We start from the raw sequence: 16,033 nt of genomic DNA on the forward strand, positions 1-16,033 counted from the left end.
GTCCACAGATGTGATGCCTCTTTGGTAAACCGGAGTACGAGGTTGTTCTGGCAACCTCGTTCCTACCCCCGCCCTTCCACGGACTATATCACAGCCGAAGACCCAGGCAGCGGGCAGCTGTTCCCGAACTCTCCGCCAGTCTTAAAATGGCCGCTGTGCCGAGGACTCGCTGAGCAGTGCGCCCCCCTCTGCCGCCGCTGCCCCCTCCTTTCCAACTTCCTACCCCGCCCGCTGCTGCCAGAGCTGCCTTCCCTGGAAACCTAGCTCCGTATAGCGCTGCCCCGGAGCCTTGCGTGGCGCTCCGGCGAGGGCTGGGCGGCACCGTTAGCATAGCGACTGTCAAACGGCGGCCCATCCTCCCTAGGCCCAGCAGCAACCACACGAGCACTGGTGAAAGGTGAATGCGTCTCCCGCCACTATTGTCCTGAGGGTATCTGTTCAGGCTCTTCTCACCCCACTCAGGGCACGGGCACTAAATGAGGGCCTTTTTCGCAAACAAAGGGGGGTTGACAAGTTGCATTTTCTTCTGTCATTGTTTTTGTTTAACAAGCAGTTTTATTATTATTTTTATTTTTTCTCCTTTAATATTATTTCCCCCTCTGCCAGCAATGAAAAACAAATCCACCCATTCGCTTCTGTTACAGATGAAACTTCCTCTCCCGAGTGACATCCTTTACTGGATGAGCATGACCTGTGACTGGTTTATGCCCAATTCCTTTTAATTAACGATGCATGTTTCAGAGGCCCAGCAAAGTATGATCATGTCTAGCGGTGCGTTTTAAAAACTGAATCGCTAGGAGAAACAAGCCCACGGGATAAATGTTTTAATGCGTTGTTATTTTGTTGGTTAGGGTTTTCCATACAACAGACTTTTGTTGTGTTGTTATACGGTGCATTTGGGCAAATGGTAGTTGTATTTGTAATGCTTTTTGTGCGTAAGATGATGCCTCCCTCTCCCATTCTGTAAATACATGAATAATTTATATGTTGAATGGCTCTCGGTCTGCATGTGAAAATGGTGTCGTAGTACTAGGAAACACTGCCATCTCGAGCACCGAAACGCACATTAAGTATGCTGTTGTTGCTCTTATTCTATGGAGTGGACAGGGGCGCATTTATTCGAGAAGCTCACGTTTGACGGGGTAGATGGCGATGAATGCACCTTGCCTGCTTATTGGATACTCTGTTGATTTTTTTGTCTAGGGTTTTGTGCCACTATACGGCGCAGCTAAACTAGAGCAGGCTGCCTACAATGGCTTTCCGGCTGCCAGCAATGGAACAAGCGCTTTCACTTTACAGCTGCTTGGGGAGGTTGCATACGCGCGGAGCAAAAACAGAGCAGGCTGCCCAAAATGGCTCCTGCCCACTTCTGGCAACGATCAAGCGCTTTAGCTTTTAATTTCCAGACCCTCGTAGCAAGTGAGCCTACTTTTAGGGCAGACCCTTTATTTTACAGCCAAGAGGTCTGGCTGCAGCTACGCAGAGCAGGAAAGATTCTTAGGTAAGTGCCCTTGCTGCTCTTGTTGACTTTCACAGTGCTTGTTTTTAAAAGCTCCTGTGCCCCAGTTTCAATTTAAACAGCTACAATAGGTTCTTAAAGAAGTTGGATTAAAATAATGAAAACCTACATCTTTTACTTGTTTTAAACGATGCTTTACAGATATTGTCACAGTTAACAGATCAACATTCGTGTTTACCAATGCTTGTTTTTATTTTGTTTACCGAGCACACAGCCCATAACTGCTCCGTCACAATTTGGCTTTATGAGAGTGTAATAAAGGTGCGGGCGGGCGGGCGGATGTGACACTTAGCTGAAGGTGTTGCTGACGATACGAAGAGAAAGCAAGGGACCTTTTGGGGAGTGGCAAAAACAAATTTCGGACAAAAATCATACCTTAATTCGGTCAAACACTGTTATTATACATACTGTGAGATTTTTTGTTGCAGGCGAACTTGAAGTCAATGTGTGTAAGGAAGATGTGCAGCATTGTAGGGTGCACTACAAAAAAACGCGATTCAGTGGCTGCTGTAAAACACAATCAACACATCAATTGTGGTTTCATTGTTGCTTTTTGTGATTCAGTCAGCATGGCTGTTCAAAGTGGCGAGAGTACTGAACACCTTGATACTTGCACATAAAATGCTAGTGCACACAAGGCATCCTGTGCCGCACAAAAGAAATGGTAATGTGCTGGGCATTAGTTAAAGACAACCATAACAAGCCTTTTTTGATCAAAAGAGGTACAGTGGTAGCAAAGGCACGATCAAGTCTATGGTGGTGGCATAATAAATTCCAACAGGCATTGTATGAAATCTTTGAAGTATCTTTCCAATTGGGTGTGATTATCTGTAAGGAAATGGCTGTATACAAATCTATAAATTTAAGTACATTACATTGCACATTCCATATAGGTGAAGCACCACCCAAAAAAATATGGACAATCTCAAAGGGGTGGCCAGTAGCTAATATCTCGTTTAATTTTAGCCAAATACGAGACAAAAGGGATTTAAACAACGGGCAGTTAAAATACATATGAAAAAAATCGCTGTCAGTATAAGAGCAAGACCAGCACTTTTTGGAGTCAATTAATTTAAAATTATGTAGATCAGAAGGAGTAAAAAACAGTCTGTTGTAAAAAAAGAATAAAGTCTGTGTGGTACTGGCAGAGCGGGAGATAGTGTGTAACTTAGACCATAAGGCGTCCCAAACCTGAAGGGGAAATTCTTGAGCTAAATCCTTTTCCCATGAGAGTTCAGGTTTAGATTTGAGTCTATCAACAAGGGGACGGGAAAGCAATTTGTAGATAGAAGCAGCTTTGAGAGGAGTAGAAAAGTCTGGTAGAGGGGGAAGGATTGTGTCAGTAGTAGTCAGGGAAGCATCTTGAGAGATAATAGAGCCTAGGGAATTTTTAAGCAGGGGATACTGGGAAGAATATGTATTGGAGAGATGAAAAGAAGCACGAATGTCAGAAAAATCTCTCAAGGAATTGTCTTTAAGTAAGTGAACGTAAGTAATAATGCCTTTGTCAATCCATTCTTTCCAGAAAAGTGCTCTGTTATTTATCTTTAAGGATTTATTATACCAGATTGGAGTTAAGGAGTGAAGGTCTGATTGTGAAAGGGAGGAGCGAAACAATGAGAAAGCGAGTGCCTTGGAGTGTTTAAATATGGGAGTGAGAAAACGCTGCGGCGGTTGAGACTGGCGAGTAGCCATAAGAAATGAAAAAGGCGGAAGTTGCGCAAGCTCTATTGAGCTCCAGGCTGTTAGGGGAGGATCAGACGAATCAGTTAAAAAAGGCCAAATTTGTTTTAAAGTAAAAGCAGAGTGGAACCGAGTGAGGTTAGGGAAGTTGACTCCACCTAAATCTTTGGGTTGTTGGAAGACGAGAGAGAGAAATCCTAGCTTTGCGATTATTTCATAGGAATGTTGTTAAGATGCGATTGATTGATTTAAAAAAGTAGAGTGGGAGGGAAATTGGAAGCATTGAGAGATAAAAGTCAACAATAGGAAGAAGCATCATTTTAATAGTTGCCAGCCTCCCCCACCAAGATAAGAAAAGGGGAGACCAACTATGTATAGGTGAAGAGAGCTTTTTAAGTATAGCTTTATGATTGAGATTAATGGTTTCTCTAATAGTGATAGCGTAAAGAATGCCTAAGCATTGCATATTTCCAGAATTCCATTCGAAGCCAGAACCATGAAACACGTGAGGGAGGCAAAATTTGTTAAGAGGTAAAACCTCAGATTTGTCTATATTAAGTTTGTAACCTGAAACCAGGGAGTATTCTTGCAATAAAGAGAAGAGTGAAGGTAAAGAAGTAGTCGGGTTAGAGATGTAAAGTAAAATGTCATCTGCATAGGCAGTAAACTTGATATCAATGTTCTGAAATGTAAAGCCGGTATAGGATGGTGAACGTCGAATTTTTTCTAAAAGGGGTTCTAACGCAAGAATGAAAAGAAGAGGAGAGAGAGGACAACCTTGTCTCGTACCTCAGTGTAAAGAGAAATGGTGAGACTGAGATCCATAAACCCAGATAGAGGTAGAGGGGGCAGAGTATAACAGATGAATATATTGAATAATGGAAGGGCTAAAGCCATGCCACCTCAACGCACCAAACATGAAGTCCCAGCTAACTCTATCGAACGCTTTCTCAGCATCCAATGTAATAGCGGCGATTGGGGAATCCATCTTTGAGGCAAGGTGAATGATGTTGAGAAGGGTTCTCGAGTTATCAGTAATGGACCTACCTTTAACAAAACCAGATTGATAGATATTAGTGAGGTTAGGAATTACCTTATTAATGCGAGAGGCCAAAACTTTAGCATAGATTTTACAATCAGTGTTAATTAAGGAAATTGGTCGATAATTTTTACATAGAGAGGGGTCTTTATCTTTTTAGGGATTAGACATCGCATTGCCTGTGTAAAGGAACCTTTGGATTCTCCCTGAACGAGAAAATGGTTAATCAATTAAAGTAAATATGGTAATAGGATGTCCTTAAAGTGAAGGTAGAAGCGAACCGTAAAGCCATCTGGCCATCTTTGGGTAGAAGGGTGATGGCATTGATTAATTCCTTTTCAGAGATGGGAGTATCTAGGGAAAAAAGATCTCTAAAATTCTCAGAAGATTTAGGAATAGACTGAAAGAAAGAATCAATTTGTGCAAAAGAGGGATCTGTCTCGGGAGTATAGAAGGAAGAATAATATTGGACAAAACAGTCAAGAATTTTATTATCAGTATATTGACGATCTCCATGAGAATCAATAATGGTAATTATTTTGGATTTTTGTTTTTTAATTTTGAGATAGTTAGCTAGGGATTTGCCTGCCTTGTTGCGTTCCCCATACATTTTGGCATGAAATTTGAGAAGAATATTACATGCCGAGTCCCAGGAGTGTTTGTTATATTGCATTTTTGCCTTAATGAGAGAAGAGAGTGTGTCAGAGGAATTCGTGGTGAAGTAAAGATGTTCAAGGCCTTTAATTTGTTGAAGAAGTTGAGATGACTGTGACAAGGCTTTTTTCCTCTTTCGGGATGCAAAGTCAATAATATATCCTCGAGCAGCAGCCTTGAACGCATCCCAAATAAAATGAAATTGGGAAGTAGAGTGAATATTATTTGTGAAGAATTCCTTCAAAAAAGGTGTAAATTGTTCAGTAAACTGCGAATCAAGGAGAAGTGAGTTATTAAAATGCCAGCGCCGAGAGGTGGGAGTAGGTGAGGGAAAATCCATGTCCAGTATAACAGGGGCGTGATCGGAGATAACAATGGAACCTATTTCAGAGTTAGTCATAAATTGGAGGGCTTGTTGCGTAAGAAAAATATAATCGATGCGGGAATGTGAGGCATGCACTGGAGAAAAAAAGGAAAATTCTAGAGTGTCAGGGTGAGATAATCTCCATGAATCTATGAGACCTCGAAGAGATGGCTTTAAAAAAGGACTTTTGCATCTTATTTGGAACATATCTGGTGTGTGATTTCCGGTCTAGAATGGGATCCATAAGTTGGTTACAGTCACCACCTACAATTAAATCATCAGTCGCATGTGAAGAGAGAAGCATGGGAAAGTCATTCCAAAAGGTTAAATCTACACCATTAGGGCCATACACATTGCAAAAGGAAAATGTTGTATTATTAACAGTAACATCTAAAAACAACCATCTACCGCAGTTATCATGAAGCTCATTATGTAATTGAACAGTCAACGATTTGTGAAACAGAATAATAACACCATTTTTGTTAGTACCTGCCGGGGAGCAAAAGGCTTCCCCAACCCATTGTTTACGTAATGAAGACAAATCTTGTGAAGTAAGGTGAGTTTCTTGTAACAATGCAACGTGACATTTCAGCCTCGCTAAATGAGATAAAACACGTTGCTTTTTAACAGGATTTCGAATACCTTTAACATTCCAAGAAATGACACGAAGACCGTTCATTTCTGGAAGTGAAATAGGAGCAAGCAAAAGGAGGTATAGAATTCAAAGTAGAATAGAAAAAGAGAGAAAAAAAGAAGAGGTTGGATAAAGATAGATAACAAGGGAGAACATGAAGAGAAGAAACTAAAGCGCGTGACCACCAAAGCAGTAGAGAAGGAGATAGGTTAGGAGAACAGTAGAGTACCATAGGCTGAGATAAGAAAAAGAAAAATGTAGAGTGAAGTAGATAGTATAGACGTTGCCAAAAAAATAGAGAAGAATGGTATAAGAAAGAAGGGAGCAAGGAAAAGAAGGGAAGGAAAGAGGGAGAAAAGGGAGAGGAAAGAGAATAGAATATAGAAAAGGGTAAAGGGGGGCAGAATCCCCCAGAAGAAAATATCAAAATCAAAAGGAGGATGGCGAAAAGCCAAGAGGCTTTAGCCACGAAGGACAATTGAACAAAAAACATTAATGTGGGAGGGGGGCAGCGAAGAGCAAGACGACCGCACGAAGAAGAGACACTGAAAAGGATAGGTCACCATATAACATGAGGAAAGTATTGAAAGGAGAATCCAAGACTAAAGGCGACCAGATGGACCAAATGAAGGGAACTTACCAACCATCTAGGGTAAAACGGCAGCGGGATGGAATGCACAATACAAACACCAGGACGACATGGAAGGAGACCATCGACAACATGACCGCATAGGGGAGACCTGCAAAACATAAGAAAGGGTGAACAAAGGAAACATGAGAGCTACATTCTGCATATGGAATTAAAATTAAAACAAGACACAACAATAAGACATTAACAAAACAATTAGGGTTTTCTCAGTTCCATGAGTTCTTCTTTGTGTGTATGAATGAACTTCCGAAGGTCTGCAGGATCTTCAAAACTAAAGGTTCTATCTTTATAAGTCACTTTAAAAAAACAAGGATGAACTAAAACATAGCTTGCATTTATGGATCGCAACGCCGGTCTGCGGTCTAGAAATTCATTTCGACGGGAAGCAGTAGGCTTAGAAACATCTTGAGTGAAAAAAACTTTATGCCCAGACTAAATCATCTGCTTATGTTGCTTAGCAGCTTGGAGAATCGTCATAAGGTCTGAGTATAGGAGGAAGTAGGCAATTATACCTCTAGGTTTAGATGTAGGAGATGTAGTCTTAGGCCCTAGACGATGAGCTCGTTGGATGTTGAAGTCCGAAGATTTTGGAAGGCCAACAATTTGGAGAACTTGAGTTTTCAAAAATTGGATCATGTCAGACCCTTCAGAACCCTCTGGAATACCATATATGCGAAGGTTGTTGCGCCTGTTACGATTTTCCAAATCCTTCCTTGGCGAGTGTGTCGACCTTGGCAACAACATCTTGAGCATCACTGATCTTTTGCTCTACATCAGAAAGCCTTGTATCAAGGCTAGACCATTTGTCATCCAGCCTCTGAAGTGTGGCAACAGTATCAGTCATAAAGGGACGAATAAGACGCAGTTCCTCCATGATGTGGTCCAGAGTAAGAGGCAGCGGTGATTTAGACGGGGAAGGTGGATCTTTTTTGGTGCGTTTGCCAGAAGAAGCAGTAGGATCCTTTCGACCTCCCGAGGAGCTCCCATGAGGTTTATTTGAATGTGTGGAGTCCATGTTGAAAATGTCCCAGCAGAGAAAATTGCAAGTGGAGGTAAATTGAAGACAACAGGAGGAACAGTAGTAATATTAATGAAAAAGTGCTGAAAAAGGGTGTAACGTGACACCAACACTCCGTGAGGTAAAGAAATGACAATTCCACAACACGATACAGCGATGAAAGGCGTTGAAATATGAGGTGCTGGAGGCACGCACCAGAGGAACAGCAAGATATTAACGGAAAAAAAAACAGCAGCACCAGGAGCACTAGACCGACCAGTAACAGATAATTAGATCATGCAATCTGGGGGAGTTAAGTGAAGAATGTACGCAAGTCTCTCCTCTCCATATTTATTGGAGTATGTGATGCCAGAAAATACATGGGAGGAACTTTGAGGCAAAAGACATTAATAGAAAATAGCAGTAGAAGAAGAAGAAAAAAAAAAAGTCTCCTCTATAGTAGAAGTAAGTTGCCGCTAGAAGTGACCAGAAAACATTGTTGTAGCATGAGAAAAGAGATACGCTGCACAGGAGAAATCAAAATGGCGGCCGCTATCTGAGGAGAAGCAAAATCAGCCGATAAGTTGACAAAAAAGACCGCGGTTCGGTCTGATAACTTGCCATAATGATCTGTGCCACTTCTGACGTCTAAATATATTGTTATTGAAGAGTAGCGCCGCCGGGACAGGATCCCTTCGTCCGTGAGCCGGCTCGATCGAGTGGAGCTCTTTACGTAGCGGCCATCTTGCTTCGCCGCGCGCACCCTGCAGTGCTTAATTTGAACATGTGGTTTCCGGTGCCAAGTACCGGCACTCAATCATCAACACTGGCGCTTTTCATGAGCACCAGTAAACGACAGGTTCACATCTATCTATCTATCTATCTATCTATCTATCTATCTATCTATCTATCTATCTATCTATCTATCTATCTATCTATCTATCTATCTATCTATCTATCTACGTATCTATCTATCTATATCTATCTATCTATCTATCTCCATCCATCTATTTACGTATCTACCTATCTATATCTATCTATCTATCTATCTATCTATCTATCTATCTATCTATCTATCTATCTATCTATCTATCTATCTATCTATCTATCTATCTATCTATCTATCTATCTATCTATCTATCTATCTATCTATCTATCTATCTATCTATCTATCTATCTATCTATCTATCTATCTCCATCCATCTATCTACGTATCTATCTATATCTATCTATCTATCTATCTATCTCCATCCATCTATCTACGTATCTATATATCTCTATCTATCTCTACATGTCTATCTCTATCTATCTCTATCTACGTATCTATCTATCTCTCTCTCTCTTTCTCTCTCTATCTCTATCTCTCTATCTATATTTATCTCTCTCTATCTCTCTTATCTATCTTTTTGCTCTTTGTTGCCAGAGTACTTCTCCTCTCCCTATTCTTCTCACCTGTGTGCGTCTCTGCACTGCTTCCCCACACCCTTAGTGTTGCTTCTCCTAACCCGCATGTTCCTCCTTTTTCCTTGTTGTTCCTTCCCTCCACCTGTACGCTCTGTGTTGCTTTCCTTCAATCCTCGTGTTGCTTCTCTGGTCTTCCTGGCCTTCCTCATGCAGCTTTCGCCTATCTCATCTACCTTCACCTGTGTTGCTTTCACCTGTCTCCAGCCCTCCTGTGTTACGTCTGTGTTTTTTCCATCCTCCCCCTCCCTGTTAGTTCTGCTTCACCCATTTGCTTCTGTTCCTCACTTTACTGGCTGACTAAAATATAAACACTTTTGCATGTTTTGTTTCTTTTTAGTTACAGATTCAACGCGGTTTTGTAACTGAAAAGCACAAAAAGCGCAGGCATTAGTTTGCAGGTGCGCATGTGTTGTATGAGGGCCTACAAAATAACAGGCAGCCATATCACAGGCTTTTCTTTTTTTTTTGGTAACATTTCCCCACTCTGCATACCGTTGCTGAAAATCAGTGGCATAGCCAATAGATAAAGGTGAGAACTACTTTCTTTGCCAATGCTTGGTTGTCAATGTCTATGCTTTCATGTACTTCCAGTGAGCGAAAAAAAAACAAGCATTAAAAATGCAATAGGTCTCGCCTTTTATTAAGTTAAAGCCATTTGCTTTGCTATACAATACCATTAGTAAAGCAAATGGCTTTAACTTCACCAAAGGCGAGACCTGTTGCATTGTCAATGCTTGTTTCCAAGATGTCATCCCAGGCGGCTCTGTTGCAGCGTCAGACTGCCTGCTTTGAACCATTACGCAGAAATTGGTTGGAGTGAAGTTGATACAATAGTGATGATACACTCCAATTTTAAGATATCTGCAGGTCCACATTCATTTATATCAACTGTGACCTTCAGGTATTTGGCTGTTCACTGACTATTCAGTTCGCCCTTGTGGAATGTGTGACAAGCATGGGCAAATCCAATTGAACTGGCTTTTTTTTAATTAGGGGATATGTTTCGTAATAGTTGGGCGGCTTAGTGTACTTTTGTTGTTGCAATTTATATAGCAACGCAGCAGGGCATAGGAGCGCTGTACGTGAGCACCAAATTACATTACACATTTTTTTACACTGGGAGATAAAGTCATTCCCCCAGAATCATAAGTTGTTTAGCCAAGGGTGTGTCTGGAACCGGATCCCTCTGTTCCAGGGCCGACCACTTCGGCAGTTAGGCTACATCTCCTCCCACAGCTTTCTTGGAAAGTAAATCCCATGTGTGATAGGAACATGAGCCAGGAGATGAAGCTTGCATTGTAAGTGGTGGATTTAAAAGGCGCATGCTGCAAGATATGAAGCGCAGTAGACCGCTTTGAAAAACTGCCACTATTTTTGTTGCATCTTTAAGAAAGCATATGTGGACATCTCCTTACTTTGTGCTCAAAAAGGGCCCACATCCAACATAATCCCATAACAGCAAAGTAAAACAAATCAACTTGTGATAGCAATTTGCGAATATCACCGTGGCTTAATAGCAATATGGCATTCAAAGAATCAAGACCTTCCTAAACAAAAAAGCAAACACTTAGCAATTAAATTGTCATTTTGTCAGCAAAATGAATACATCAGAGCTCAGCCTCTCTATTACAAGCTACACGTCATATCACATTTGCACTCTGACTACTTGAAACCACAGCACCAAAATCTAAAGAGGACAAAAATGAGACAATGTCCTCATCTACAGACATGCATTGACATTGATAAACAGCCCAGCGAAGCGATGGCATAGTATGTACATACTTGTAATCCTATGGGTGCATGGGCTGACCCAAAACTCATGGCCTCTTTCGACACCGCTTCCTATTGTACTATGTTGTGTTTTAGTTCTTCATTACTGTATTTGAAAAAGTAGCATATATCACATGGTTAACAGTTTACAGTTTCTGCGGTAATAACAATGCATGCTCCTGGAATCCCCACGTGCAATACAACAAATTGTCCTAACCGGATGTAATGAAGCCCATACATACCGGTCTAGATATATATCCCCAAAACTTTTCTCCTATTCATATAAAGCCTCTAACCCCACCGTCTCACAAAGAAAAACAACGTGAAGAGCTTAGCTCATTGAATTATTGATTCATAAGCAGCTCCACTACTGTCTGTTAGCAACCAACTCTTCTCCAGGGGTTGTATGACAGAGGCAAGCATGGTACACAGCCCTACCAATGAATACGTCCAAACAATGGTTAAAGGATGTGTGGTAAACGTCTCACCGACCCCCCGTGATCCCTAAAAACTACTCTACCCCCACTGAGCCCTAAACTCTAACCAGACCCCCCCAGACCTCTAAACACTACCCTGAGCACTAAACACTACTCGACCCCCCCCGAACCCCAAACACTACCCTGACTCCCCTTAAGCCCTAAACACTACCCAGAGCACCCAAAGCCTTAAACACTACCCGACCTCCCCTGAGCCTTAAACACTACTGCTACTCCAACCCCCCCTGACTCCTAAACACTAGCCGACCCCCGAGCCCTACAAACTACCCTGACCGTAAACACTAGCCAACCCCCATGCCTACACACTACCCGACCCTCCTGAGCCCTAAACACTACCCTGATGCCCCCGAGCCCTGAAAACATCCCGACCCCCTCCTAAACCATAAAACCTACCCCGACCCACCCTGATCCCTAAAAACCACCCTCACCATTAAAAACTACCCCCAGTCCCCCACAACCCAGCCTAAGCCCCACTTCCCTCACTGTGTCCACTCCCGAGCCTTCCTGTTTATGGGCCCACCTATCCCAACATCTAGACCGTGCACTACCTTAACCACGCATATGCGTGGTTAAGGCATATGCATGGGTATGGCATGCCTAATTGAGCTTACGGGGAACGGCATCCGTGGCTCTGCCCGCATTGTAAAGGCTGTATCTTTTCTCTAGGTAGTACCCGGTAACTCGCATCACTTCAACCTCCAAATTGGTTGTGTTGGATATAAAACCGGCCATTCTCTATGGTATGCTCTCCTATAACCCTCGCAAGTGTGAATCTTCCCCCGTATGTTCCACCTTAATGCACCAATACAGTGTTGTATTATCTTTAATCACCAGATCATGCCCCCCCATCTACCTGCCCATCTACATTCAACCACATACTAAGTAGATACCTCATGGACTTGTTATTCAGGCATGATCCAAGACTGGTATCTGATTGGTAATTGTGTCTTTCTTTATGAATGTCCTCTAGAAGTTTTCGAATTGTGACATTTTGTCATTTACTTTGTAGAGCATTCTCTCATAGGATGCCATCTTATATATTCTCTCTAACCAGTCACTGTCCATTGGTGACTGCTAATGCTGTGCCCACCAGTCACTAAGTGTGGTGTGGTAATGTTGGAAGACCCCCAGTATCCTGTAGTAATGCTGTTCTGGTGGGCAGTGTTATATTGACATTTAGTTACGAAGTCCTTATTGACATATGAACTTCCTATACCTGGTTTCCCACATCTCCAGCAATTCGAATTGGGAGTCATTTTTGCATGAAGTAATCCTGCCAGGGACTAATGTCAGTGATGAAGAATTTTAAAGAGGCTGAATTTTAGCCTTACTTCCCTCAAGATTTTGTTATGTAACTCCATCGGCATTTTCCAGTCAAATCTGCAAATTTCGTGATCAGTTGATTTTCCCGCCACCTACTTAGGTAGCTGACTCAGTAACATTTTTCCTTTTAGGATTGAATTTAGACCAGAGACAGTTCCTTCAAGTTCTTTCCACACCAACAAAATTTGAAGCACCGGGGATTTTGGTGGGATGAATTGAACTTCTCCCCGGACTGACTTAATACAGTGGGAGAATTGCAGATACATTCAGTTTTGGGATTGTGACTATCCAAACTCCTGGAGTAGCTTGTGAAATGGTTTTATTTTTCCTCCTGATATAAGATCCGTAAAGGCCTGTATCCCTTTCTCCACTGCGTCCAATCAACCTCTTTCCTATCAATTAGTATTCCCCTATTTTGTCATGTGGGTGCGTTCGAAAGCAACTCCGGGCAAGCTGCATTCAACTTATGTGCACTTTGCCAAGTGTGCTGAGAGGAATGCAGTATAAGATATTTCTTGCGGTGATCAATGCAGGACACTGTCAAGTCTCCCACTGAGTTCAAGATAAGTTTTTTCACATGGCCCATATGGGGGTTTCTTTCTACGTTTTCACCATGTGCATGGCAGAGGCTAATTGATGAGTTATTAAATAAGATTCTATGTGTGGGAGATTTAGTCCTCAGCTCTTGAACTCTTCAACGTGGACCTGCTACCCTTGCTATAAAAGTCTTGATCTCGTTTTTAATTATCTTAATTAATTCTCGTGGTAATTTCAATGGCAGTAAGCCATACACATAATTGAACCTGGGAGTGATATTAATTTTTGTAATTGGTATTTTTCCCAACAGGGATATTTGTAATTTAGACCATGTTAAGAATCTAGATTTCATTTTATAGATCAATACTGGCAAGTTCTAGCATGCCATATATTCTAGTCTCTATTAATATATTGTCCCATGTATTTCAAATGTAAATGTGATTGGGTCAGCTCCTTGTACAAACAGTCATCGGCAAGGCTTTACAGTGCTCTTTTCATTCCTCATTCGGTGGTACCCCACTTCTGCTCAGTTCTCGCACATCACCTATTTAAATAAAAAAAAGTTACAGCAAGATTATTTTAAAAGTCTATTAAACATGAATTTGAATATTATTAATTAATGTATATTTGTTTAAAGATTTAGGTTTCAAAAACTTGTCTACAGTAAAATGTTTATTTTTATCTAATGTGTATTAAAAACACTAATATCTATGTATATAGTTAATTTTGTTTAATGTAACTTATTTTACAAAAAATAAGTTAATTTATGTTTTAATTTTTAAACTGTTAATTATAAAAAGCAAAATAATCTATATATATTTTTAACTATACATTCCCATTTTGCACATTAAATAAAATCTAAATATATGTTTCAAACATTGAAATAAGTGAATGTAATTTAACGTTATTTTTATGGGGTTTTATTTAAGTACCTGCCTCCATTCATTTCTATAGAAGTGTGTTGCAGTTCCAGTGATTGGCCATAAGTGATGCTGGACTTGTTCCAGATCTGAGCTACAGTACATTTATGACTCTTTTGGGTATTGTGGTAACTGTAGAAGTATAGTTTGTGAATATCAATGGGCTCATTCTTTTGGGTCTGGATGATCATCCCTCTTGACCCTCCTTTAGCCCCTCCTTACCACTGTTTTGTAGTCTACATTTTCCAGGTAGTCTCCCCTGCCCCTCCCACATTTACTACAATAACACTGGTGTACTAGTGCAGAGATGTTCACAACTGTGGGAGAGATCTCTGCACAGAAAAGATAGGAGTGCCAGCGGCTGAGGTGTCTAGGCTAGTGAACAGCATGTTGTAGTACTTTAGTAGTAGTAATGTAGAACTACTAAATGCACTACAAAGTCCAGCTTGTGAACAGGGCCCTACATATTTTGGAGCACAGCTCTCTGTATAATGCATAGTCTTTGGCCTGATGACAACGCTGAAGACTGATTCATGTTGTTTCAGGATTTCATACGAGTCAGGTGTGTTTAAAATGTTGTGTCAGGTTGTTTTTAATAGGGTTGTCCATTAAGGTCAGTTTCATAATTTTGTAAAAAAAAAACTAGTTAAATGTCAAATATCCATAACTTGAAACTTTGAACTAGGGCCATTTTAAAAATGGCATCTACTAGAGCAGTGACTTTGGAGCAAAAATGTGTTATAACAATATATTGTTGGTTACTGTACCTAGTATCCGGGAATCATGAGCTGCGCAATAATGAGTAAAAGTACTTCAATTTCATATGTGATCACTATTGTTACACCATAAAATATTTAACAGAGAACAAAAGTGATGCATAGTTAGTCCCTTACTTGCCTCTGTTTTGGTCCGTCCTGCTGCCGCTGGAATTTGAAGTGTCTTTAGCGTGCACGAAGCACTACACAAATAGTTAACATAATAAAGTGCACCATTCCTTCCATGCCATGTAGTAGGGAGCATCAACACATGTAATTGCATTATCCGTACACACCATGACATGCCTCCGCATGCACACGGTGAACTTCTGGCATGATCCACAAAGGGTGCCATGTGCTTTGCATTACTTAAAGCATGACTGAACCGCCATCTGTGTACTTGCAATACACCACGACATTCAGGGTGACTAGATGTTATAGGTCATTTGTCAGATGTCATGCACAAACTTCCTGTAATTTAGAAAATTAGAGTCCCTTGTTGAGACAGTGAAACACACACACACACACACACACACACCCACTCTCTCTCGTTCTCTCTCTCACTCTCATATCCACACGCATCATGGAGCAATACTAAATAATCAATAAAATAACAAATGTAGTCTTAACACGTCCTTTATCATCAATTCCACAACGCAGTACATGCCACAGTATGTTCAGGATGAGATTTTTATTTATTTATGTATTTGTGTGTGTTGTATTGCACTCATAAAAGAATGATGGCATCTCTCCTGTAGGTGACCAACAGTTCCACCTCCAAACCAATGGTAGTGAAAATTTACAAGAACGATGCGGACCAAGAGGTGATTGTTCGGGAGATCACCCTGCTGCAGAAACTGTCGCACCCCAACATCGTCAGGTGAGCTTCCAACTGACAGACCGACACCAGAGTCAGATCCCGGGTCTGCCTCCTGCTCACCTGTGCTCCGGGTACAAGGAGAGCACACGCGGGCTGGTTTCACAAGCAATTTCTCCTTGATTACGATTGCAAATATTTCATTTAGTCGAAATTTTTCAAAGGATAACCCCGATTTCATTATTTGGAGACATTTTGAATCAAATGAGACAATTATGAAAAGAACATGTCATGTGAAATTAAAGTATTTGTTATTTTTTCTATTGTTCTGAAGCTTATGTTTGTACAGTTGTGTTTATGTATTTCCTCATTACGGTGTTGCATGTGCTCCAGCATGATGTAAAGAGTTAG

The 16,033-nt window shown here is 41.1% G+C and overlaps 1 protein-coding gene across 1 annotated transcript in view; it reads left to right on the top strand.

Moving 5' to 3' along the window:
* Positions 1-16,033, top strand: part of LOC146868563 (dual specificity testis-specific protein kinase 1-like) — a 339,083-nt gene that overhangs the window by 203,851 nt on the left and 119,199 nt on the right. The window contains exon 3 of the mRNA XM_085611282.1: positions 15,564-15,685. Within this exon, the coding sequence (XP_085467408.1) occupies positions 15,564-15,685 (122 nt within the window). The remainder of the gene's footprint in view (positions 1-15,563; positions 15,686-16,033) is intronic.

Source organism: Triturus cristatus, chromosome 1_2 (genome assembly GCF_964204655.1).
Source record: "Triturus cristatus chromosome 1_2, aTriCri1.1, whole genome shotgun sequence".
NCBI classification, from domain to species: Eukaryota; Metazoa; Chordata; class Amphibia; order Caudata; family Salamandridae; genus Triturus; species Triturus cristatus.